This window comes from Megalops cyprinoides, chromosome 13 (genome assembly GCF_013368585.1).
Source record: "Megalops cyprinoides isolate fMegCyp1 chromosome 13, fMegCyp1.pri, whole genome shotgun sequence".
NCBI lineage: Eukaryota > Metazoa > Chordata > Actinopteri > Elopiformes > Megalopidae > Megalops > Megalops cyprinoides.
Window position 1 is genome coordinate 10,374,297 of NC_050595.1, and position 27,305 is coordinate 10,401,601.

Consider the following 27,305-nt stretch of genomic DNA (forward strand, 5'->3'; position numbering starts at 1 on the left):
ATTAAGATAAAATCAGTCATGACTTGTACTTAATCCACGGTGAGCTGTTTTCCTCCCCCTCTCTTCCGTCCCCTGTCTTCATATGAACTCGCAGGGCGTGTTAGTGGAGATAGCTGACAGGTCAAAGCGGTTAGTTCTCTGTATGGGGTTTGCTGGGATTGGAAGCGGGGTGTTCTTGCAGACCGCCATCCACCAGGACCTCACTTTTAACCCCTTCACTTCGTTGCATGAATGGGGTTGGGGGTGGAGCTGGCCACATGTTGTACAGATGTTCTTCGCTGTGTAGATTAGCACGGATGGTGCCAGAGGCAAGCAGGGATCAGCGTTTGCATTGCATAACACTGTGGCAGCGCCCGGGAACAGTCTTTACGCACACAGAGTTTCTGTAGCTATCACTTCCCCTCTGGTCACTAATCCTGCCTGGTCACTGGATCTCCATTACGCAAGCGTTCTCTCGCCCTCTGAACTTTCTGTCCTCGTGATTACAACATGCATATGTGTCTTTCAACGAGAAAGAAATCAATCAACACATGCCTACACTGTAATCAAATTCCTGCAAAACATGGTGCATTGAAGCCAGTTGAATCAAAGTATCATATGCACAGTACATATGTATTATACATACATTACATTACATTATGTTCATTTAGCAGATGCTCTTATCTAGAGCAACTTCCAGCATAGAAGAACAGAAGTGTATCCATTCAAGTTGAATGAGCAACAGTGTCAGACCAGCCTAACAACACTTAATATTGTGGGCATAAATAAACAGCCACCAGTGGTTTTACAGACACCCTGCCACGACTATGTAAGGGTCTGCTGTTTGCTTTTGTATTTTATGATTTATGAGGCATACAGTAATCAATGTACACTATATATCTTACCATTAGTCAGAAAATAGCTTTGTATCCTGAAATCATTTTAACTACACAAAATTAATTTAACAATAATAATATATTGTGTTTTCAGACTGGTTGGTATATGGTGGAAATCTCTGATGTTTTAAGGGCAAATTACATTTTATTTGTCTCATTTAGAATAACAGATAGTGCCGAGTAGTGAGGGGCATTTCTTTGAATAGGTGCAGATTGTAGCCCATGATAATTTCAACCTTTTCAATAACTGCAGATAATAATTCAGAGTGATAACAGGAGAATAATAGTTTGTTGAGCCATTTGAAATATCAGATCTACCATGGCCTGCCAAAAGAATGTGTTTGTTGAGGTGAAGCCTTTTAAAATTGAAAGGTCATGTTTGTGGACAATGAGTTCCTCCACATGGCAGCAATGATCAGTGATATAATTTATCCATCACTCTGTACAGGGGCATTTACAAGGCTGTTAAATATTAATTGCTCAGAGGCTCTCAACTGGTACCACTGTGTCTTTTGAAAAGTCCCATCATGTAATCCAGTGTAATCTTCTGATTTAGTGCGTTAGGTATCATTGTCAAATTGTATTACATTGTCAATCTGTCATTTGCTAATGCTGTGATGAATGAAACTGAGTGTTTACACTTGGTATCTATGGAGCTCTTGCATCCTGTGAGCGATGAAAAAGTTATAGTGCTGCGTAATGCGAGCGCGCTCTCAAAACTGAACATATGATAGCTTAATTGCAGTCTTGATTTCTCTACAGATCTGTTAATCACTGTCACCCACTGGGTAAATCCTTATATTACTACATATCCATAAAACGTATGTCATATTAGCCAAGCACTCATATTAGCCAAGCACTCTAAACCTCTTTTAGCGATAAATCAGTGCCAGTACCTTGAGCCACCCCAGAACTTGAACTGGATCACACATTACCCACCGATCTCACATTCCGAAGGCCTGTTATAGGGCTTCGGAATGTGACAGAATGTGACTTTGGAACGTGACAGGTGAAGAAAAGCACAGTCAATGGACAGGTGTGCTGTTGAGCTCCAGGTGATGGGGGGACCTTCCCTGCTCATCTCAGAAAGAGATTTATGTTCCTGCAAAAGGGTGGGGAAGGGGGGGATGGTGGGTGCCGGGGGAACCTCTGGGTGGGAACGTGCATCTGTGAAAACGGACGGGCCGTTGTGCGTCATTCCACGTCAGCACTTGTCTTCTGGAAAAAAAAAAAAAGAAATGGAGGGAAAAAGGGGGAGAAGACGTCTCCTTTTTCTTGTCAGCGTTTCCCTTCTCCTGAGCTGCTTCCCCCGCAGGAAACAAAGCTCTCGGATAATGATCTCTCTCAGCTTTCCAGCCAGAGGTTCTCCTGAAGCTCCGTCAAACGGCGAGGCCCGGCGCGTGAAAGGAGACGGGGGTCTCCCACGTCTGCCGTCAGCGCGCCGTGAGCGTCGCGGGCGGATCGATGGGCTCAGATAAGAGGCCCGCAGCTGGGGTCCTCATGTTCCTCCCTCCACAGGTGTCCTCACGCATTGCCTGATACATCACCTCCTGTCACGCAGCATGCTACCGCTTCACTATTAATGAGAGACTGTCTGAATGTGGAAGACAAAATTCCACTGCTAACCAGGGGAGCATTATTTGAAAGGAGCTGCTTAACTGAAATAACGGAGGCTTTTGAAAAGCTTCATGTCAGAGTCACTGAGCTGTTAGTTTAATAGGATTTTTACCCTTTATAAGCTCATCTTTTGTGTGTTATTAGTTCTCCCAGGCAAGGTCTTTAAGTAAGGTCCAGTATAATGATTGTAATGCTATTACTTTGCAAATACAAACTGAACAGTAATACTGAACCGAGGGTGAAATCGTTTGTTTTAATGACTGCTGTTGTGTCATTCTTTTTCCACAGTGCACTTGCTGCTGCTGGTGTTGAAGGTCCTATAGAAACATTATGCTGTTAAATGGTTATTTTTTATTTGTTGTTCGCAGTGCTTTTTGCCGGATTAGCTTATGAAACCAGACCGTGGAAGGGGTTCTAGAGAAAGTTTTCCAACCTGCCATAAATAGGCTAGCAGTTTGTAGGCACATTGTAAGAGCAATTTAAGAGCTCATGAAAACCGAGCACAGTACTAAATCTTTGCTGGTAAGCCAAGGTGCAGTCAGTCATGCAAGCACTGAATTCCAGCAATAATCACAGGAAACTGCTATCAGGGCTAAATCAGAGCTGAAATCATATTGTGTGCTCCAAGCATACTTGTGGATTCCAGTGGAAGATTTCTGCTCTACAGTCTCAGCAAGTAGAACGACTGGCACAGCTTTCCAGCACAGAGAAGTGATATCACCCCTGGAAGAAATGGGTCAGGACAGATGCCCTCAGGCAAAGGGATAAGACTGAAAAGGCCTCAAGCAGCTGCGAATGTCTGAGCGCTAATCGCCACTCATGTGCAGACAGCTCTCTTTAGCTCTCTTTTGCGTGGGGTTTTGTTTAGTTTGATTTACAGATCAAAGTGTTTACTTGCTGGTTGAGGTGAGGGGGCAGGATTTGGCATAGCGCTTGCAGCTACGGTATATCCAGTCTGCAGTCTGCATGGAGTCTGCAGATTGTGTTCTTCTAGTGAGCAGGTCAGGGGGCCAACGTCAGGGATGAGGTAACTGGTTGGGTTTTTTGAAGGGGGAGGGGCACATATACATCTTATGTTACCCTTATTGATATTAGACAAGCAACATAATATTGGGCAGTGTAGTCAAAGGTTGTTAAATCCAAGATGGAAGCCTTCAGTCTTCTCAACAGGGCAATGACATTGTGCTTGCTGCCGGTGGAAATGTGGCATGGGAATGCAGGCACTGCAGGGGGAGTTATACTGTTCATGCTTGCAATAAAGAACTGCATTGTGGGATACCAGGAAGCATAAAAGGTGAAGACAAATGCTCTGTGTTCAAACAGCGAGTTCCCATTTGGTCTTTAATCATCATTGGTTTAGGCAGCAGCAGCTCAGCTGGAGCGGGACACCGATGGCCTGATAGCAACAACCCTGGTCCATGAGTCCATGGGCTGTGTAATCATTTTGACACCACCCTGAATGGAGCGGCTTGTGATAGTATTGATTTAAAAAGAGGGAGGGGAGGGGTGGGGAAATTGATGCAGTTGCTGATTCAGTGGCTCGGGTCAGCAGTGCAGCATTTTGTGTGTGTGTGTGTGTGTGTGTGTGTGTGTGTGTGTATGTGTGTGTGTGTGTGTGTGTTTGTGTGTGTGTGTGTGTGTGTGTGGGTGGGTGTACGTGCATGCAAGAGCATTCAAGTCATATAAGCATTACTACTGTATTGATTTGTATTTTTGTTTTCATAAACAGTAATGATCTCATTGTTTTCACTGGGTTACGTTAATGCTGAGGTGGGCAGGTGCTAATTTGGGGGGAGCAAAATGCTGTGATATTGTGATACCCACGCTCAGTTTTTCCTCGGGCTGCTTTGTAGGGCTGATGCTCACTCAGCTCTTTTTGAGTGTAGTTCATTCAGCTGCTAACCAATCGATATTTGAATAAATTGCTTTGTAGTTGAACTTCATGTTATGATTTTCCGCTGGGGATGGCATCTTAAAGACTGATACTGACACACTCTTATAGGGTGAAAAGTCCTACTGTGTGCGCGTGTGTGTTTGTGCAACTGGGTGTACCTGCATTTCGGCCATATGGTACCTGGTGCTGACACTCTCTGGGGTCAGAGAAAATTGCATGTGCAGGACCAGAGGGCTTCCCCTTGGTCAGTTGAAATGACCAAAGTAGGAACAGCCCATTCCAGTTTGATGTAGAGGAGGGTTGGAAGCTGGAATTCACTGCTCTGAGGAGGTTGTTTTAATGGGTGCATTTGGGTGACGGGAGTTCCTTCTGGAGTCAGGTTGAGGAAATGAATAAACCAGCAGTCATCTGAAGTGGTAATCGTTACCATTTCCATACAATGTCCTGATCCCTGGCACTTTGATAGAGAGCAGCTTTGAGGCCTCGTTCAAAGTGACTGTGCCCTGACTAGATCAAGCCTGAAGCCTCTTGCTCTCCAGAGCTTCTAACCCTGTGCTGATGGCAGCCTTCAGGGATGAGCAAGAGCTTCCTGGCAAGGGAAAATGCCACTGTCTATCTCACTTGTAATACATGTGTTTAGTGTGTGTCTGTGTCGATAGGTGTCTGTGGCTGACTGTGTGTGTGCGCGCATGTCTGTTGTTGTGGATGATGTGGATGCGCATGCTTGTCTACGTCTTTGACTGCGTGTCTGTGTGTCTATATCTCTGTGTATGTCTGTGTGTGTGTGTGTGTCTGTGGCTGGGTGTGTGTGTGTCTGTGTCTGTGTGTCTTTGTGTGTCTGTTCACATCAGTCTGAGATTTTACACCGCACTCAGGGGAATGGGTGCACAGGACAAGCCCCTTTGCACTTTATAGAGCACCAGCCAAAAAGAAATTGTTTTCCTGTCTGGCATTTCATGGTTTCATGGTGTAGAAAAAGAGGGGTGAAGTGACAGATGAACACTTTTGACAGATAGACACATCTGCCACTTTAGCTGGCTGGCGTTCATTTATTTATTTATCAGATGTTATTTATTTATTCATCCCAGCCCTGAAATTGTGCTTGTCATCTGTGTTTAGCCAGAACCCAATGTCCTATGCACGGTAGCGCTCACGGGCCCAAATGAACCCCACACTCTTTGTTGTTGCTTAATTATCAGCATTATTGCATTTGAAATAATGTGTTCTCACCAGCGCCCCCCAGCTACCCCAAGAGGGATGTGACAGCGTTCCACAGTCCTGCCGCTATTTGTGACCAGTTCGGTCAGCTTTTCCCTCCCTCTGTGTCCGGCTTCCTCACAACAGCAAAAATCTCTTTTTATGTACATCCAGCTGGAGGCATTTGATCATGTTAAGCTCATGAAGTGGAGTCACGGTATGTTCTCCCATCGTCTTTGCTTTGTACTATGTGACGCTGTCTGGGACAATGACACTCCGAGGAGAGTCTCATTGTCTTGTGTGATGCTAACCCCCCCCCCAAAACCCCACTATAGCTACTGATGTTGGCGCATGGGCCCAGCATCCCGGTGAAACCACTGACAACAGAGATTAACGAGGTGCCATGAATGTCAGAGAGGATCTCATTCCGGCTCTAACCGAACGCATAAAAGAGTGCAGGGGGCTACAAGGCGTTTACGACGTGCTGCGCTCCCCCTCCCCGCGCCCGGGAAGATTCACGGCCCCCGGACGCCCCTCTGGGTGAACCGGAGGGGAAGTCGGCGGTGAAATATTGTTATGCGCAACGGCGCTGAAATATGGTTGCGAGTAATAAAAGCGTGTCTGCGCAGTGGCGGGGCCAGCGCTCCGGACACGGAGTGACATACGCTGGGATTTGCTCTACTGTAGCGGAGCTCAGCAGGAAGCCCGGTTCCCAGTCGGCTTTAAACGCCCAGCAATGGCTTAAAACCTACACAGGGATTTTCGCCATCGATTCCCTTTGTGTATGTCTGCCCGATGACATGTGCTTTGTGATGTGAAATTTACGCCCATGTTGATATCGGCGTTACTATGTTGGGATTTACACGGGAGTGTGGCAAGAAGGTGTTTGTTTTGTTCGTAGAGTAGGTGGTAGTCCTCATTGAAAGTCTTCTGATTATGAAGCTTTACTGTATACAGGTGAAGGATACAGTGAGTTTGTCTTTTTGTGTAATATCACCGACTATGTATTTTAAACAATGTATTCATTAAAAAATAATTTGTGTATTAATTAGTTATACTTGTACCCAAGATCTATACCTATTGATGAAATCCATTCTAAATCAAAAATGCTTCATTTTTTCTTTGGATTTGTTGATTACATTCAATGTATTTTTTAATAACTCATTTATTGGTAATTTTATTATAATTTTTTATTTTTACTTTATTGTGTATTTTTATACTTTCAGTTGATAATGGTATTTATTGTCTTATTATTTCTTTGGATATGTGAAGACTGCTGAGTTGAATTGAATGGATGTGGATGTGCTTGCTGAGTTGCTCCATTCTGTGTTAGTCCCTCTCTCACACACAGTCTCTCCTGTGTTATGTTTCAGGGCTGGTGAAGCTGGGGGTCCACTGTGTCACATGTCAGAAAGTTGCAATAAAGATTGTCAACCGGGAGAAGCTCAGCGAGTCTGTGCTAATGAAGGTAAGATCACACTGCTCATTGTCTCATCTTCTCAGCAAAAAAGCCCGAAAGAAGAGTTTACCCCATGAGTTTTTGCCACCAGTAGGTGTATATTTGGGGGTTACGTTATCACACCTGTGTTTTGGAACTGTATGTCTGTGAATGGGATAGCAAAAATGTAAGCACAGTGTCATTTCAAGCCTAACTGTGTGCTGTACATGGGAGAAATGGCTGAAAGATGTAATTCAGTTGCTTTGGTTCTCTCACATCAGACATCAAAACGATCTTATATTCTTAGATTCTATCTTAGATTATTCAAAATAACCAAAAAAAATAGTTTAATTTTTTTTTTTTAAAGAAATTCATACATAGGCATCAACTTCACTGTTTTTATTTCTCTGAGAAATAAATTACAAGCTTTTAAGCGTGAGTCTTTAGATGAAAATGTCTTTGAATGCATGTTTCTTAATCAGGTGTGTCCAAACTTTCGACTGGTACCGTAGCTCAACAGGCTAGGATGCATCAGATAAGATGCTGAGTGCGGATGTGGCCCTGTCCTCCTGTGCGTATCTGTCCTGCCCCGGGGGCCCTCTCATTGTTTAATGTGTCTTACTGCTTCTTATTTTCCACCCCATGTCCCTCCTTTAGTACCAGCGCATACGGCAGTGAAAACCTACATTGGAAAACAGCCGAATTAAAGTCCTGGTGGGGCGATTTATTTAATGCCTCTGCAATTAGACTTTTTTCCAGAGGTTTCTCCATAATTGGTGTGTTGGAAACTGCCTTGGGACCAACATAAAGTTAAGGGAACCATAATCTGATAAGGGATAATTGTCTTCCACGGGACACATCGAACTGGACCGTTTTAACATATGCGCACGTAACTGCCTTACATGAATGTTTATAGATTGGTCGTATATTTGTTTTATAAAAGCGGTATTTTTACATTGGTCAATTTAATATGCTTCATAAGCCATAAATCATGAAAAAAATGAAATTTTACTCTTTCAGTTTAACCAAATCACTTTGAAGCAGCTTTTGAATTTTTTATTGTTTGAATTGACTTGAAAATAATGATGTCTTGAAATATGGATTTGTACCAGTTGCAGGTCATTGCTGCAACAACCACACTCTGGTTTTTCTAGTAACATTCCTCTGTTCTCTGTTCCTGCCTCAGAGTTCACTATCCCAGAATGCACCTGCCATGGAATGATCACTCACTTCAGTGTGACAGTGTAGACCTAGATTGTAACTGTGACTCAGTAAACCTCACTTTACAGCAAAGATACAGCGAACAAGACAGACGGGAAGATATCTCCAATATCTGGCTCTCTCAGCATAACGGCTCTTTGGTTATACCTTGGAGCCGTCGTTTGGCGGTAAAAGGGTTAAAGAGGACCATGACTGTCCATGACTGATGTCATTAATAAAAAGCTGAAATTCACATGAAACGGAGTGTTGGGGGGGGGGGCTGAATGCGAGTCAGGGGAGCCGTTCCGGAGACAGAGCACGACGTTTGTGTTGACAGAGCACGCGGCTCCCCTCGTAGCGTTATGATGATTACCTCTGAGAGAGCAGTACGCCGAGACAGTGTCGTAAAGTCCTCGTTGTTTGTTCTCTTGATGGGAGTGAGCTCTTGGAGCACTTGTGGGGGTAGGCTGATGATTCTGCTGAGTACGCAGTTCGGTCCCAATTACCCACTTCTCTGTCATTCTGCTAGTGTTGTTTTTGGTGCTTAATGAGCAGGTTGGGTCCAGGAAGGGACAGAGCTGAGGATGGGGGAAAAACATAGAGCTGGAGCTGGTAGCAGGTCCCTCCTCGCTATTAATGTTCTCACCTGCTTGATTAATTGGCTAATGGGTTATGACCACCAGATTGGCTTGTAGAGCTCACTGATTTGAGTGAATGTGCTTGTGTGTATGTGAATTGGGCAGCAGTGTAGTGGGCAGCAGTGTGGCATAATGGTAAGGAGCCGGTCTCAAAACTGAAAAGTTGGTGGTTCGATTCCCCGCTGGGCCACTGCTTTTCCCCCCTTGTGTAAGGTACTTAACCTAGAATTGCAAGTGTAAGTCAGTAAGTATCTAGCTGAATAAATGGATAAACTGTAACCTAGGTAGGTTGCTCTGGATAAGAGGGTCTGCTAAATCACAATTATGTAATGTAATTGAATTTTGACACACTCTGTTTTTGATCAGTTATCTTTGATTGTTATGGTACCTTTATTACCCCGTCTGTGTGTGTATCTGTATGTGAGAGGGAGTGTGTGAGTGAGAGAATGTATGTGTACAAGTGTCTACAAGTGCATGTGTATGTATGTGTTTATGCGTGTGTCAGGGTGTGTGTGGGTATGTGTGTGTGAGTGTGCATGTATGAAGTTGAACCTCCCCTTAAATTTGCGTGTTTTAAACACCAACATGTGAAGCTCTTATAGGCTTTTTCATACTTACAAGGATGCACACATTAGAATAAGAATCTCCTCATTACAATATTACTATTGCAACTCTTCTGTCAGTGGAGCATCCCTTGTTTGTGTGTATTTGTTGGGTGTGTGTCTGTGTTTGTGTGTGTCTATACAGATATAAATGTCCCTCTCCACCGGAGTGGTGAGGAAACTGAAATGGCGTGAAGGTTGGTGCCGGCTGAGAGACAGTCCTCGGTGGCTTGTAATAGTCTTCCCCCTGCCGTCTCTCTCTCTCTGAAGGTCACTCTTCATGCTGTTACATTGTTTCTTGCTGTTATTTTAGATGTTCGCAGAGTCTGTTGTCATGGAAACTGGATATGATCGGAGGCAATAGGAGTTAATTATGAGGTCGTGGTTAAAAAAAAAAAAGTTATGGGCATTCTCTGTTTCCATCAAACATCATGAATCAGCCAGACAGGCAAAAGGGAAACTTAGACAGGCACAATTACAGATCTGTTCCTCTGTTCTGTTGTGATGGTTTAATTGATCCTGTGTGGCTGTGTTTGAGCGCTGGCAGCTTTTTCTCTACTGCAGAGAGAAAGCAAGCAAGCAGGCCCCGTCCAGCTCCTCCCCTCTCTGCTTCTATTCTTTTACCTTTCCTTCCTTTTTTTCTCTGCTGTAGCCCTCCCTCCTTATTCCTGTCAATCTGGACCTTTGGGCCTGTCTGCCAGGCCAGGATTCACTCTTCTGTTTGGAAAGCCAGCTTTCTTAGTCTCAGCTCCACCTTGACACTTGTGACTGCCTGTTCCTGGAACCCTGGAAGAGTCCTCCAGCAGTTCTCTACCTGGGCTAGACTTGGGTGTCGCCCATCTGATTTTCTGGAGGCTGCTTTTTCCCCCCACATCGGCATCTTGCCATCACTAGCTGGCGGTCCTGGTGTTTCCCTGCCGCTGTTCCCCCACCGCACCGGAGATCCCTGGCGATCGCCGCCACCGCTCCACGGCTCCCGTGAATCAGAGACCTGGCATTTCGAGAACGCGCTGGGCCGCCAGAGTTCACCGCCGTGCGGCACAACCTTACCTGAGCTAATGAAGTCACCCCTGGCATTTCAGGGAAAAAAACTCTTTAACTTCCCTGGCAGCGGCATTAACTAGGACCCGTGTTCGGGATTCACCCGACGAGCTGTATTTTTTAAAGAAACAGCTACTTGGTGACAGCGGTGCCGCAACCCGCTCACCTGACATTCTGCCGTGCTGACTTCAAATGCCACGCTTTTTAAATGTTAAAGACATAGAGTCCCGATTGGGTCATTACGAGGCTGTGTCACACTCAGACAGGTGCGTGTGCGACAGTATACTCAGGGCATATTCAGCGATCCACGGGGTGTCTGACTTATCTACCTATTTAGCATATATACTAATAGCAACCTACTGCAGCCTCTAAACGTTTTTATTCTGGTCATAAACACGTATTTACAAAACAATAATTCAGCAGGTGGAATTCACTTGCACTATTGTATTTTTTGTTAATAATTGAAAACATGTAAAATATTAATACTATCAGAATTGCAAAGACCCATTGCAACGGCGTATGCTTTTTTAAAATAAATGTATGTTTTTCAAAAATCAAATGTATTCACACCTCTGTGATCCTCTGACTTTGATGTCATTGAGAAAACACCAGCTCTAGTCTTTTATGATGCTCAGATTGTTCTCCTGAGGGATTTTTGTCTAGTCCTCCAGAAATCTCTTATCTTCCAGTTTTTTTTGGTTTTCAGTGGTGAGCACCTTTCTTGGGTTCAGACTGCAACTGTCCTACAGGATTAAGTTGTAGAGACTGTGATAGCCAGAACAATTTTGTGTTTACCCATGTCTTTCTAAACGTGCATCCTTGTGTTCTTGCAATGTACGTTTTCAAACATGGATTTTATGGTGATCCAGATCCAGTTGTTATTTCATTGTTACTTCAAACACCAGCAACGGTTTGTGCTTTACTGAGGGATGGAGCAGTGGAATGCTTCTCACCATTTTGTGTTGTGAATGAGGCAGACGACAGGGTATCTAGCTATTTTGACCGAGATGGCGGGTGGATAGGAATACGTACTTTGTGTTATTGGGAGTGAATGGGAGTGTTATGGGGTGAATGGTTATAATTGGGTAATTATGACTGAATAGGAGTGATTGTGAGTGAATGGGCATGATTCGGTGGGGGCAAATAGGAGTGAATCGGAGTAACTGGGGGTGTAGGGAGATGATAGGGTGATTGGGAGTGAATTGGAGGGAATGGAAGTAATTGGAAGTGAAAGGGAATGAAGCGGAGTGGTTGGGTGAATGGGAGTGAGTGGGAGTGAGTGGGTGAATGGGAGTGAGTGGGTGAATGGGAGTGAGTGGGAGTGAGTGGAAGGGAGTGGGAGGGAATGGGAAAGAACAGAAATAAGCTCAGGAATTCTGCTTGCACCACAGATGCATGTAGTGAGCAGAATAACCTAGAGGGAATAGTTAACACCCCCACTCCCCTACACTGCCAATCCCCTCCTATACAGGAGCTCCGCCCATCTTGCTCTGGCATATGCCAGCCAATCATCTGCAGTGCCACCGTCCAGAACCCACATTCCCAATCTCCAGCCTGCCTCTGTCTGCTGCCAGCCTCACTCTTCACACACAGGGTGGTAGTATTCATGACTCTGCAGGATAATTATACACCATCGTTGTCTGTAGGGAACGTCTAAAGGTTAATAAGGACTTTTTGTGGCTGTGGAGCTCTTGATATGAGGCCACATCTTCTGCTGGAGAAATGTAGTATACTGTTGCAGGATTTATCCTTTACAGTGTATCGTTGATCGCACAGTGGTCTGGAGTTGGTGTCCCACTAGGTGTGTTTGTGTGAGCATATGTCATTGTCACATATTGTAGCTGTGTGGCTGGGAAATGGAAGGAGAGTAGTGTCCTGTTTCTGTGTTTCCCTGTGTGCTTAAACCAGGCGTTTCCATCTGATGCTACTGAAGAGGAATCCAGCGGCAGAAACCTGCCAGGGACTCATTTGCATAACTGCTGCCTGCTTTCTTCCTAATTAAAACTAATTACCCATGGTGATTCTCTCTTTCCCTTCCTGCTACAGTCCTGCTATTCTCCTGGTAGTCCCAGAGATCGCACGACACAGGCCTAAGTCCTCCCAGAGCCTGGAGGTCGGGCAGGTGTTTCCTGTTTTCAGGCATGCATGAGCTGGAGTTTTGTTCAAGGCCTATTTTGATTGGCTGTCCCTAGGTCTGAGTCTGTTGCTGAATGGCTGAGTGTAATAACTGTCCCGACCGATCACAAATGACTAAATGGCCTTGAACAGAAAGCATCACTGAATTCCTCTCCCCAACACAACCACACAGACATGGGCACATATCCACACCCACACACACACACACACATGTGTGCATGCACATTCTATTGCGCGTGCACACGCACACACACGCACGCGCACACACACACACACACATATTAGAGTGCATTCATAAAAGTTTAACAGAAAAGTTTAATGATAAACCTAAAAAGAAATGCAAATACCATACAGCGTGTAGCGTGTTTGGGTTTTATAAAGCAGATCTACAGTTGCCAGTGTAAACTACAAAATTCACTTCCTAAAATGTTGTTTGAAAAAAGTATGTTTTCAAAATTGGAAGCTGCAAATGGTATTTGAACCTGTGTGCCTAAAATAATCCATGGGTTTCAGTGTGGCTTATTAGGAAGAGTGCAGTTTTCTGTGGGTCATCGATAAAGCGGATAGGTTTATTTTGGCTCTTACTTGTGGTTGAGAGCTCAGGTTTTGTGGATGAATACTGGGGGATGGTGCACAGTGGGATAGTGTATATGAGGACAGCCTCCAATTACCTCTGTAATTTTCTCTATTTAGGCTCTTCCTGGTTGGCTGGGGGTGGTGGTGGTGGTGGGGGGGGGGGGCACATTACGTGATTGTGGTTGTCTATAATTCACCCCGTGTGCGGCAGGTTACTCATCTGCTCTCGATCTCCACCCCTCCCCTGAGTAATTGGTCGGAAGTCCTGCAGTGGGAGTGGGATGAGGATAATCCACTCTCATTCAGATGTACATTAGATTGCACGTCAGCGAACCAGCGTTTAATGAGCTGGCGAAACGCACAATCTCACGCTTTACTGGTTTATGGTTTTTTTTTTTTTTTTAAAGCTGATCCACTAAGTGAAACTGGCCTCCCTGTCGATGGTGTTTCATTAAGTCAGCCTGCAGGATTGAGCCTCTCATACAACATGGCTGAGGAGACCTCTGAGTTTATGCTTCTTTATTACCAAAGGTGTGCCCTGAAAGAACACAGGAAGCAATGTTTGGTTGGTAATTGTGTGTGTGTGTGTGTGTGTGTGTGTAGTGTGGCTAGAGGTACATGTGTGTGTATTAGTCACACTTGTGATAAATGCTCCACCTGGTATGTTCGAGCCACGAGAGAGATGTAGGGTAGGGGAGTGGAGAAAGAGACAGACACTGGGAGGGAGGGAGGGAGGGAGGGAGGGGGAGAGAGAGACTGCAGTTATCCACAGACCAAACCCCTCAACATCTAATGAATCACAGCTGACCCTAATCTTGTTATCGGTGCACTGTGATGACAGCGGTATCATTTTCTCTATCTTGATTTCTTTCCTTTCCTCCAAATGATTATGGATGATGCGTCTTCCCATTCAGAGTCAGGGCAGAAGCCACAGCATCTCTGCGGTGAGCATTTCTCTCCCCTGCTTGGAGTGGGAAACAGAATAAAATGAGTCGTCTTCATCCGTTCTCCCCCTTCCCCGAGTTATCATCAATTTTAAATAGAGTTGTCTGAGATGAGATGCCACCATTTAACAGACAGTTTGATCTGTGACTAAGGGCCATTGTTAATGGCCATCCCCCAAACACCTAATTACTTTCCATTGCTGTCATTCTTTGGTTTGTTTGGTCCGTCCTCTCCATTGCAGCTATCCTTGATTTTATGTTACGAGGAAGTCATACCCATTTGCCATCTCTTTTAAGTTGCTGAATCAATACTAGGGTTTTCAGGTGTAATTCCATCTTTTATTTTTATTCAGAATCAATTCTAATTCACTGTTTTGACATGTACCTTGTAATTTGAGTTACTACAGAGCAAAACAAATTGTGATAAGATTTTCTCCCCAAAGGCGTTGAAAATAGAACTGGAATTGAAAAATGCCATGACTTTTGTATTCGCTGATCTCTATTCTTTGTATTTTCAGGGAGCAGTGGAAACCATTACAATTTCATTCATGATTCAGTTTGTGGCCATTGAATGTGTCACCAAAAATATACAAGAAAAATAAGCTCTAGTGGATGCCTAATGCGCTTCTGCCTTCTCTTGAGAAATGAGGGCTTACATTCCTGACGTACCGATGCGGTTTTCATTTGAGCTACATGATTTTGATATGGTTCCTAAAGGCATCAATTCCAGCTATCGTAAATGAGTTACCACACTCTTGGAATGGTTTGGGAGCTATGTAAGGTATCAAAAGTCCGATCCTGAGGATTGCTGCTTCATATTATGAATACCCAAAAACAATGTTTAAGTAACACTCCTTGTAGGCACGTTAAAAATTGCAGTTATACCACTACCATATGTGTTCACTTACAAGCTGGCTATAATTTTAGACAATCTATTGCATTTTTTTTGGCTACTGTGCCTATCTGGAAAATGAAGAAGCATTCACAGGAAAGTAAGATGTCAGAATGTATTTGGATAGATTTTTTTAAAGAAGTTCAGAGTTAGTGTGCTGAAGCTTTGAACCACTAGTGTGTATTTGGTAAAAGGGGTAAAGAAAAGTTCTGAGCTCTGTGGGGGACTGCCTCTGCTGAGTAAGGGCACTAAAGAACTCCATACGGGGTGCTGTGGAAACTGCTGCATCCATCCATTCCTCTGGTGAGGAGACGGCGTGGCCCACTTCCACCTGCGGCAATGCTACAGTGTGAGGAGCGGATGGGGCTGCGCACAGGAAGTCCCGGGCGAGTCACAGGAAGTTGCACCGCTGCTCGTGGCCGCTGTGGGCTGAAGTCACGGACGAACCTCGGATCCGCTCCTGTTTTATTTACAAGAGAGGGACACAGAGAGAGAGGAGGCGTGCTCCATTGGGTTGGGGGAGGGAATTGGGGGGGGGGGGGGGGAACCTACTTCCGAATGAAACATCTGAGCTTGTGCCCGTGCAGGGATCGGGGGGGACCGGGAGACTGGGGGAACTGGTGCGGCTGTCAGCTCCCCGGTCTTTCTGAAGAACCAGAATTAAAAATGGAGGAGGAAGAGACCTGAGGGCTTCTGCGTCTGCTTGTTTATATATTTATTTTAAGCATTCAAAGCTGTTTGTGTTCATGTTGAGTCTGGCCCAAGCGCCGAGCGAAAGCCCGGGAGACGCCGCTGGTCTCCGGCGGTTGGGTCTTCCAGCAGTGGCGGACAGAAGCCTCCGGAAGCTCGTTCTCCTTGACGTGTGCTGCCGGAGCCTCAGTGGAGAGCCCAGAGTGCTTTCAAAGATTTCGGTTCTTTTGATCTTCTTTGTCCATGTTGTAGTATTCTGCCCCCCCCCTTCCCCATGCAGTGTTCATTGACTGTCTTTTCTGTCTTTGAAGTATGTTTCTTAAGATTGTTTTTGGTCACCATCACATTGGTGACGTCTGAAAATACCTTTACAGTTAAATTAATAACTGGACTGGATATTTGAGTTTGCTTCCATAACTAAGGATAGGAAGTAAGGGGTGGGATGATAGAAATGTTTCTTTGCAAAAAAAAAAGCATGTACTATCAAAAATCTCTTTCCCTCTCTCTTCCTCTCCGCTCCCTCTCCCCCCCCCCTCCCTCTCCACTCCTTCTCTCTCTCTCTCTCTCTCTCCCCCCCGTCACTGTAGTGTGTACCTGTCAGGCTCATGATGGCTGTTCTCAGTGAGTCATGACCTGTCACCCTATGCTGCTGGTTTTCCTCTAAATCAGCACCACACTGTGCTGGGTGGTTCTTGGAGAGAGGAATTCACAGAGATGGAGGAGTTTGGAATTCACAGACGGAGAGTTGGGGGGGGGGGTGGAGAGGAATTCACAGAGTGATGGGGAGAGAGGGGGTGAAGGATTCACAGAGGGAAAGAGAGAGTGAGAGGGATTGTCAGAACGAGGGATAGAGGGAGAAATCTGCCAGCTTGGCATTCTCTGCCAAAAATACTTACTTGGCTGTTTTTGTTCAAGGCTGTATGAACCAGGCTGTAAAAGTTATGGATGAACTATTGGGCCCAAAATCATGCAGCTTCTCCCGAAATGCTCAGCTAGGCGTAGGATAAATAATAACTTCTCAACTCGCTGTCAACAAAGTGCTTGGGGTCGTAGTTATTTTGTTGGAGGCTGGATTTTGGTGTGTATGCAACAGCACTGTGTCATTGGTGTTCAGTGGTCAGACAGGTACTGGGGAATTTGTTCCTCGTCAAGAGATGTTTGGATACGGCGGCATCAGGCCCCTTTCACCAAATGTTAAACTTGTGTTCAGCTTGGAAGTGGTTTGGATGCGAGCTTTAGATTTACCCCCAGGCTAAGGGCGTCCTTCTCTGCTTGATCAGGAATCTGGGGGCTGAAAGCAGGCCTTTTGAGATGCCTCTCAGCAGTTCCGAGGATCTGATGTATAGATGATGAAATATATGAAGTCAGCTCTGGAGATTTTGCTCCTATGAAGCATCATATTGTCAACAAAAGTCCAGGAAGGCAATAACAGTGACGTCTCCCAGGGAAGTCAGGGTGACTTCAGTGTAAGGATTCAGTTTCACTCCTTTGGTAGAATAATTTTGCGTCCAATCAATCAGTAAATCAATCAGTACATTTGTTGTGGTTATAACAGTTGTGGTGGGCGGCAGTGTGTCATAGTAGTAAGGAGCATGACTAATAACTGAAAGGTTGCTGGTTCAATTCCCCGCTGGAGCACTGCTGTTGTACCCTTGGGCAGGGTACTTAATTCCTTTTAACTGCCTCAGTAAATATCCAGCTGTATAAATGGGTAACATGTAAAAAAATTTAACCAATGTACGTCCATCTGGATAACTGCTAAATGGCAAAAATAGTAATTGCATTGTCACAACATGCTGGACAGAGCCTTTTTTCCCCAGAAGGTGACAAAAAGTCAGAAGAATCCAGAGATGGCTGGTGAAAAACTGGAATATTACTCTCTGACTCAGAGAGCCAGTGACAGTCCGTCAGACTTCAAATGTCACAGTGATGATGCATGATGACGATTCCTTTGTTCCATACTAAAACAAGCTACTAAATCCTTTCAGCAGAGTGACTTTGTGAGAGAGCAAACCCTCACTCAATTTCTAAACAATGAAATCATCACCATTCACAAACTTCATGTTGATATACTCATGAGATTTTCCTTTCATTGTAATGCAAAACTCTGGCTGTTAGGAAGGCTGGCTTGCATTATCAGCTGGAGGACGAGGGTTGTGTTGTGTCTGGATGCTTGATGCCTATCACAATACTTGTCATTTTCTTCATTCATTTTCTTTTCTTCTCCTTTTAATTTGGATGGTTTGCTCTCTTGTGATTTTGTAGAGAATATTTATGTGTGCCTTATCCCTTGAATTAGTTTCCATACATTTAGTTATATTTAGATATCTGTTGTTTTGTGTCATGCTCGACAGCCAGATTGAACATTTGTGTATCTTTGTCACTGTGTCACAGTGAGTTTGTCAGTGTCAGTGTGTGACAGCATGTGTGCGTATGTGTCTGTGTCATGGCTTATGTGTGTCATGGGTGTGCGTCCATGTTGGGGCAGTTTGTCATCGTGTCTGTGTCTGCATGGTTCATCCTTCCCCGTATGTGCGCCTTGTCCCTCCCTAACCAGGCCAGAAAGATCCAGCTCCTCATGGCGAACTGGGTCTTGTGATCTGGATCGTGTGACCGAATTCACACCTCTCTATCTCAGCCTTTGTCTACTGAAGGACATCGTGGTTCTGTCTGTTATCTGCAGTTGAGCATACTCAGCTATAAGAGACCATTCATTGGCAGGCACCTGGCACTTGTAAGGAGCAGTCTCTGTGTAACAGGAGCAGTCTTCTCTGTGTCAAGAACTGTCGCCCACAAGCAGCAGTTCCTGTGTAGAAATTACTTTTAGCACTCAAAGGGTATGGACAGCAGGATATTTTTCTGTTTGCAGTACATGGCTGTACTGTTTGAGATGCTGAACAGATTCGGGACCCTCACTAACTGTGGAAAAGAGGTGCTGATATGATGGAATTTCTGCAGCAGAGCAATGAACAGGAGGTGCTGCCTTGATTCAAAGGCCAAGGTCATAAATGACTACACTCTACGCCCCCGATTGCAGCACTGAGTTTCAGTTAAGCGCTGTAGGGTCTTCATTGTTATGTTCTACATTTGTCATGATGGGTCATTTTATAACCCATTGAATCAGTCCGCAGCACACTTTGACAAAAATAGGTCAGGACGAGGCACAGGGGTTAAAGGCAAATTGTTCAGTAGAAAAAGGCACACAATGACCACTAATACATTTTTCAGGAACATTTTATACATAGGGTCTGGAATTACAGCTATTCACATCCTTCGTAGCACTTCATAATCATTCATAAACACTTTTATCAACTAGCATAAACTATAGTGGGATGTGTTATTGTTTGTGACCAACCATGTCATACCAAGTGGCATAACCTGGCATCACCAAACATCCTTATTTGGTGTGCTATGTCTTTTATGGTACGAATGATAACACAGCACACCTTATCACTGCTTATGTTTGTTGGTTTATGTAAGGCTTCTGACAGTGTTATGTAATGCTTATTAAGGCTTTATGTATTTTTTATGAAGGCGTCTTCACGCAGAGTACCATTTTTGCTTGACATAAACCTTCCGCTGGGGACCACCGAACACAGATTTGCTGCCTTCAGTCCTGTCGCTTGCTTCAGGACCTTAGACGCAGTGTGTTAGAGAGGGGAGTGAGGAACACCTACGCACTCTTGACTTTATAACTGACTGCCTTAATTACCGCCTGACAGAGGGCAGCAGTTGTTTTTTTTTTCCACCCCCCCTCCTCATTTTGCTCGAGAGTCTTCCCAGCATGGCGTCTCTGAACTCCCACTCAAGACGGAGACACAGAAGGAGAACCTGTTGCTGTGGAGACGGGAGCCACTTCCCTTTTCTGCCCCGCGCTTTTGAGCAGGCGGTGCGCAGTGGCGGCAGTGGCGCCGAGGCAGGAACCTTGGGCTGAATTGAAAACGGAGCACGCCTTGAGTCATACATCAGCACGTCGCTGCACAAAGAGCTCGCGCGCTTGTCAGCCGATAACTGGCTTGCCTGTGTCGGCTTCATCAGTGATTAGTCATTATGCGCCCGGGCCTTGCACCCACTCCGTAAGGTGTGGGTGCGGCGTACCGGGATTAAAGCCATAATAAATATAACAGCGAACATCTTGACATGTTGTTCAACTTGATGAATCAGGAAGTGGAAGAAGTAACGGAAGGCGATTGCAAAACATCCCACCACCCTCTTATCCCTGAGCCTCCCTTTGTGTGTGGGTAACCGTACCTCCTGCCTTGTCTGCGCATTGATTTTCCTGCCAAATCAGCTTTCACAATGGAGCAAGGCGGTTTGCCCAAAATGGCGTGAGCACCACACACTGATCAAGTCCCATTTTAGACAGAGGTGACTTTCACACTTACCTACCGCTGATTCGGATGTTGCAGATTTGGACTTGGTTTCAGTTCATTTTGATGGGTGTGAAAGCTCGTCCTGAAGCTGAACGAATCTGAAGGATTGCATCCGCCACACAGCATGTGTTGCGCTCCATTCATTGTGTCCAGCGTCTTCAAACCTGATTTAGCAGCAGCACCAAATAGAACAAAGCCAGACAAACCCTGTGACACGCTAAGGATTCTCTATGCTTGTGATTGCTTGCTACAGCTCTGCTATTTTGACCTTATGACCTTGACCTAGGGAGGTGCACTCTAGTTTAGCTTGCACATGTTTTTGCACATATTTTTGTTTATGAACAAATAATTTCCACCTTAAGCTGTTGCCAGTTAGATTTCTGTGGTATGCAACCAAACAAACCAAAATGCAACAGTCACCTGCAAACACTGACTCAGACTTAAGCAAATGGAGTAGTTTGAAAGTCACCAGTTTCCCGTGGTGCTCCATTCTCTGCAATATTCGCGCAAGGCACACTGTTGGCCTCTTATTTGGTGCCTCAAATGACCTCTGACTCTTGAACTCACCCGACCCTGTCCATTAGACTTAATTAGAGGCAAGGTCATCCCGAAACACATCCATTACGGCAGATTTATTGTGTCACTCTGTGCCTGTCGATGGCCCAAGTGACAGCAGGATCGATTTATCAACACGTTCTCGTGCTATAATTGGGGGGATGACCTCTGAGGGAGAGACAGGGTTATATGCGTGTCTGTGCGTGTGCGTTTGTGTAGGGTTGTGTGCATTATACGTGTGTATGCGGTTTGTGTGTGCTTGTTTGCATACCTTTTGTGTGTGTGTGTGTGTGTGTTGGGGGGGGGGGGTGCTTGGTTACAGGAGGACCTGTGTCTTAGAGAACAGGAACTGTGAATGGCTCGGGGTTCTTGAGGGAAGGGACTCGACTTGGGGGGGTGAATGAATGAGACTTTTGAGCAGTATTATTCAGTGGAGGAGATTTGCTTTTATTGCTCCCACACTGCGGTACATTGCAAGGGAACAAGCCAATCGAAGCCGTTTACCGATCGATCTCCATGTCTGAGGCATTGATTAGCTCCCCTCCCGTGCGGGATTTAGCACCTATCCGGTCAGAATCAGAGTCTGGTTCAAAAGCACTCTCACGCAGAGAGTGTCTGAAGGTATTTCCTTGCATCAGTTTCAGGCCTACTTGGTGGCCAGGTGTGCATGGGTGTGTTTGTGTGTTTGTGTGTTTGTGTGTGTGTGTGTGTGTGTGTGTGTGTGTGTGTGTGTGTGCACGCGTGCGTATACATGTTGGACTCAGGACTGGAACTGTGCTGACATCCCTGCATGTTTCTGCATATGGTACATAACCTGTACAGGGTGATAAAAATGGCAATGTGAAGAAGGTTATATGGTGATGGGTTGTGAGCAGTGAAATCTACATTTTGCTGAAAGAGAATATACAAATGTGTTGGGTAAGAGAGAAAGGGTCAACCAGGCACTGTCCCTGGTGCTAAATGGGTATAACTGCAGCTTTTGTTGGTAGCCCTCAGTATTTGGAAAGGGATATTAGGGCTGGATTTCACTACCCACACCTCATCACCATATAGCCTTTTTCACATTGTCTCTATTGTCATCATCCAATACAGCTGATGTTGCATTTACAGAAACATCAAGGACAGCCAGCGCAGTATATAACGTTAGGGGACCGGGTTCATATCAGGCTGTTTCTTTGCTGGTTTCCTTAATATGTGGGAGTGTATGTCACAGTCTGTCTCTTCCTGCTTTGAGGATCAGCTCCTCTAATTGGCATTGGCATAAGCCTTAAGTCGGGAGGTAATGACATGTACATTATATTATCCTCTCATTAGTGGGTGCCTTATTCTATAGTGACTTACATAGTAAAGTATAATTAATTTTTTTAAAATATCATCTATTTACACAGCTGGATGTTTAGCTGAATCAGTCGAGTTGAGTTCCTAGGGATTTTAAGTTAAGTACCACCTGGGAATCGAACCTGTAACCTTTGGGTCAGAGTGTTCAGCTCTTTAGGATGGACCCTCTGAGGACCTGCCTTTTAAGAGCTGCCATGGAGATGGAATGGAGTGGGAAAGGAAGGGAGGAACCATATTGCCCAGTGGATCAGTTAACATTTCCAGACAAGGACTTTAAACTATCCCTCACTTCCAGTGGGACCACAAAGAATGTGTTCCCAAATATTGAAAATGGCAGTTTTAGAACATGTCCAGCACAAGCGCAGGTTGAAACACTGGTGGCTCCTAGTCAAAGGGGTTTTTTTTCTCACAGTCAATACCTTGGACAAAGTGGGATCAGTAGATTGCTTATTAAATCCAAAATGGAGGTGCCTCGTACTCTTCTCCTGCAGCAGTATTTGATGAAGATCATCATTCATAAATCGCTCTGACCTTGGTGTTATTTATCTCCGCCGAGCTGCTGCAGGATTCCTGTAAACTCTCCTTCTCTTTGTCACCCGCTGAACCCGATTTGAAACACAAAGCCCCCCCTTTGGCCTACAGAGGCGTTTTGCTCTTTCCTCTGCAGTTTAAAGGGGTGAAGGTTTCCTCAGTAATTCCTCCAAGCTGCTTCTGCTGGATTCATGTCAGGGTATCGGTCTCCGACGCAGGAGTGCTGAACGTTTCCCCTCCAAAGACATTAATCCATAGCCCCGGGCCTGTCGCTGCTAATTTCAAAAGCAGTTTCGGTTCTCTGCTCTGATAATGAAAACATGCTAATCACGTTCCCCAGAAAAGGGAAAAAAAAATATATATTTTTCCCTCTACTTTATATATATGAAGGAGAGGGTAGAGGGAAAGGAATTATTCTGACCTTGCTCTTTCAAATATTCAACCTTTGAGATGTCAGCACGCTCTCGGTTCATATCTTCTCCCTCCCGTTGCAGTAGCTTCCCGGCGCTGTTATCTGAGAGTGTAGGAGAGCGGAGCATCGTAAGATCAAACACTGTAAATGCCTCGGGTCAAAGAGCAACCTGCCTGAACGGATACAAACCAAACACGGCCGTGTTTGCTGATGAGAGAGGTGTTTATCCAGCAGGAGCAGATTGGGCCCCCTGGCCTGACATCTCAAACTGAGAAGATCCTCTAAAGTGCGGTGTGCTGCCCAGGACTGGTGATGTTCTCAGACATCAGGGAAGTCTGTTAAGATGGGGTCAGTGTACCTGTGGGTCTTATGGAACCTAAATGCCCTGTACCTCTTATAACACAACAGGCTTTTATCATCTTTCTTTGAATCTTTTTTTGAATCACCGGGTCATCTGAAACACTACCACCTAAATCAATTTCTTATTATTACAGTGTATCATTAATATTATATTACTAATATATTCTTACTAAAAAAATGGTTTGATGGTTTAATGCACTCATATCTCTAGCAGCTAGCGTGTGCTTTGTCTGGCCAACTATTGAAACCTGGTTGTGTAGTACTTCTAATATTGTTGACTCCTTATATGGCTTTTTGCTTGTGTTGTACTCTGCGCCACTTGTAAGTCACTTTGGATAAAAGCATCTGCCAAATGAATAAATGTAATCTCATTGGCTCCTGTTCATCAGGTCTACTGTTAAACATTCCTAACCATCCTTTGTAGAGCCCCCAACAGGCACCATTGAGTTTCTGCATCCGACACGTTTCCACGTGAGTGGGGCAGTCCAGTGGGAGAGGGGCCCAGCATGGAGCTAAGTCTGAGTTCGTGGTGCGAAAGCTGTGAGGAAATCCATGCATGCAGGGTTGGAAAATAAAAGTTGAGTAAGAAAAAGAAACTGAGTAATGGGCAGGTGGACCTGATGAAGGGCTGTGTGCCTGAAATGTCAGCCATTCTTAAATGTAAGAGCAGCCATTTATTTAAAAAACAGCAAGAGCTGTTTGTCACCTCTATTTTTTCCTCACTTTTACACCCACGGTACATTTTTACCTTGTGTAAATGCTACAGGAAGAAAAACAGGAACTGGATTGGCAGGAAGTATGGGGGTCCAGTTTTTGTTTAAAACATTTATAACATGTTTTTAATAAGGCAGCTGATTATACCTATTTTTGCAGGTATAGTGAATGACTTCGTGTTAATTTAAGATCAGACTCATGGTGTGGTCATCCTCTTGAATGTGTAATTCAGCAGCTACACTGAATGGACAAGCACTTTGCTTTTTGAAAGGGACTCCCACTGCAAACTCACAGAGGCTTTCAATGGGGCTATGACTGATCTCGTGATCATGTCTAGAGTTGAGCAACCTTGTGAAAAACCTGGCACTGAGGATGCAGTGGAATGTGTCACTCTTGAGTTGTTCCAATTAGAGACAGAGGAAGGTTTCGCACAATACCAGAGTGTGGGAGTGTGTTTGTGTGTGTGTGCTTGTACGAAGGAGGAAGTTATCGGCTCTGTCCCTGTCCTTGTGTCGGCCCTGAGGTCTGTTCTTTGAAACAGACTGAGTCACAGTCCCTCCTATCGCCGGGTTGCAGCTTGTCCATGTTCACATCCACATCCACCAGTTCAACCCCTGACTTCCGAACGCCATTACAAAAGGCCACGCTCCACACGAGTGGTGTTAATTAGCTAGAAAACCTGTGCCTGGCCTGGGGGAAGGGGGGGGGGGCTGAACTGGAATGGGTTCTGTCTTCGTTAAGAGTGAATCTAGGCCACCTACGGCTCCCGTTTGCTTTATTTGCTCTTACCGTTTCGCCCTGACACGCGGCTCCCATCCGGGCTTTGATCTCAGTGTCTGTTTAGCAAGGGGACTCTTTCCCTGCGGCATGACGTGTGTGTTTGGGGGGGGGGGGGGGGGGGGGCAGAAACAGCAAGGCAACGATGGGGGGGAAGTGTAATAGAGACTATGGAGTGAGTGAGCGAGTGAGAGAGGAGGCAGCATGGCTGGATGGATGAAGTGTTTAGTGTTGCTGGCACTTGTCCGTCTTCCCCGCCCTTTCGGATGCCACACGCAGGACCCTTGGCGCCCTCTGCATGACGAAAGCCTGGTGAAAGCCTGTCTCCTAAATCTGCTATGTGGTATGGTCACCCTGTCAAACAGCTCTAAATCATGAACTAGGTCTCATTCTAACATTGTCTTTTAGCGTGTGCTGTTTTTCCATTATAACAATGTGGCTCATTTTTAAAAAATCGTATACAGCAAAAAAAAATAATAATAATAGTACATTATTGTTTCGGTGTGCTTTGAAATGAGAATTTAAGTCAATGAGAGGGTATATTTGCAGGTAGTCTCAGCTTTTAGAGCCGCCTAGCATTCTCTCTCTCCAGTTCAAACCTGGACCACAGTGAGGTCCACAGGGCAGCTCTCATCTGCTCTGCAAACATGTAGTGAGAACCAGCACTGCCCTCTTCCTGCTTTAGTTTGCACGGAGCATCACTGTGTACAGCATCACCCCCAGTAATGGACATCTTATTTAACTTTGCAAGGAGACCAAAGGAACAGGCTGTGGAACCCTACAGCCCACACAGTTCTATAGAGGGAGCCACCTGTGTGTTCCAGAACGTCAGCCCTCGGAGCGTTGACCCGCGTCATTCCGCCAGGCTCCTTCCCCCTGGACCCTGTGAGCCCTCAATGGGGCGGAACAGCTGTGGGAATAACAGACGCGCTGTGCTTGATTTATCTGGCAGATTCTGCGAATGTCGCTGCGTGTTCCCTGCTTGTGGCGTTTTATCGCCCCCCCCCCCCGTATCAACATAACACCTGCATCCTCAGACCGCGTAATAATGGAGCATAATAAATCGCATCAGTCCGTCACGTATAAAGATGGGACAGGTTGTACGTCTTGTGCTTTATTGCACTCTGCTGCCTCCTGTCCCAAAGTCAGTCTGAGACCACACTGGGACCAATGAATGAAAGTGTGGTTTTTCCCTAAGGTGGGGGTGGGGGCACAGGGATTTGTCCCTTGACATTCAACAGTAACTGTCAATAGCAACAGTTCCTAGACAAGCAAATTAGAATGGTTGGTGTTCAGCCAAATGAAATATTGATATTTGAGTGTTAATCCGTGATGATTATTTAAAATAAAGAAAAATAGAAATATGCAAGTTGATGATAAAATTACTACCTTTAAAATATCTCAACATTAATTTTAAATTAAAATTCATGATCATGCAGTTACCCTGGGACATTGGTTATTGTCCACAACAGTTACCCTGGAAATTGGTTATTGTCCACAATAACCCTGACAAATTAACACTGTAACATTATAAAATTGTAAATTACATATATAAAATACCAATTGTGTTAGATACAAAAGATTTCATGGTTGTATTGTTTTTATAGGTGTGATGAGAAAGAAATTATATCACTCTGAGCAACCTCATATTGTGGCATAATAATTATATCATCCCAGTATATTTGCATTTATTCATTTAGTTGGACAGGTTATTACATTAATATTAGACTTCTGCAGGTCTGGTTTTATATGCTGGCATTATATTTTTACCATAGCTTCAGAGGTGATGATCAAAACTCAATAACGATAACGAAGGTAATCGAAAAGACAAATTATCTTTCCATCATATAACCCAATTTGGATTAATGTCAGTGTTGCACACTCACTCGACCTTGAATTTACAACAATCCACTGGCGGGTTTGCAGAAGGTTATAACCCACTCCTCCTCTCCATGCCCCTTGGGAAATGAGGTGCAGATTGACTTCCATTAGACCGAAATACTCCGTTACATTAATGGTAAATATCAGACGCAGAAACTCCGACCCACTCGAGAAAATGGCAAGGGTGCAATGAGGTGAATGCGTTCTCCCATTATAATGAGCACATTCAGTTGATTACCTTTCTGTCTTACCACCACCCAGTCCAAGTGAGTGGGTCTGAACCAAATCATGTCTCCTTCATCTCACATGGTAGGGACACATCTCCCAGTGTAAAAATGTCAACTTGTAATTAAGCTTTTTGAAAATGGGATGGACAAATCTGTACAGATGGGGCAAGTTAATTAACATGAAGCTATTCATTGGAGAAAGTGAGTGAGACTAGTTTAATGAGAGATGCAGAAGAAGGTATAGTCTATTGTATGTGTGTGTGTGTGTGTGTGTGTGTGTGTGTGTGTGCGTGTGTGTCTGGGTGGGGGGATGGAGAAGTTGCAGGCCTAGGGATTGTGAGATTTTACTATTGTCAGCTTTCCACAGACCCTTCACCAGGTAAATACAGACCAAATA

At 44.9% G+C, this 27,305-nt stretch overlaps 1 protein-coding gene across 4 annotated transcripts in view; it reads left to right on the forward strand.

Annotated features, from left to right (window-relative positions):
• Positions 1 to 27,305, forward strand: part of brsk2b (BR serine/threonine kinase 2b) — a 176,873-nt gene that overhangs the window by 87,663 nt on the left and 61,905 nt on the right. For all 4 annotated transcript variants that reach the window (XM_036543494.1, XM_036543491.1, XM_036543492.1 and 1 more), the window contains exon 2: positions 6,957 to 7,051. In XM_036543494.1, the coding sequence (XP_036399387.1) occupies positions 6,957 to 7,051 (95 nt within the window). The remainder of the gene's footprint in view (positions 1 to 6,956; positions 7,052 to 27,305) is intronic.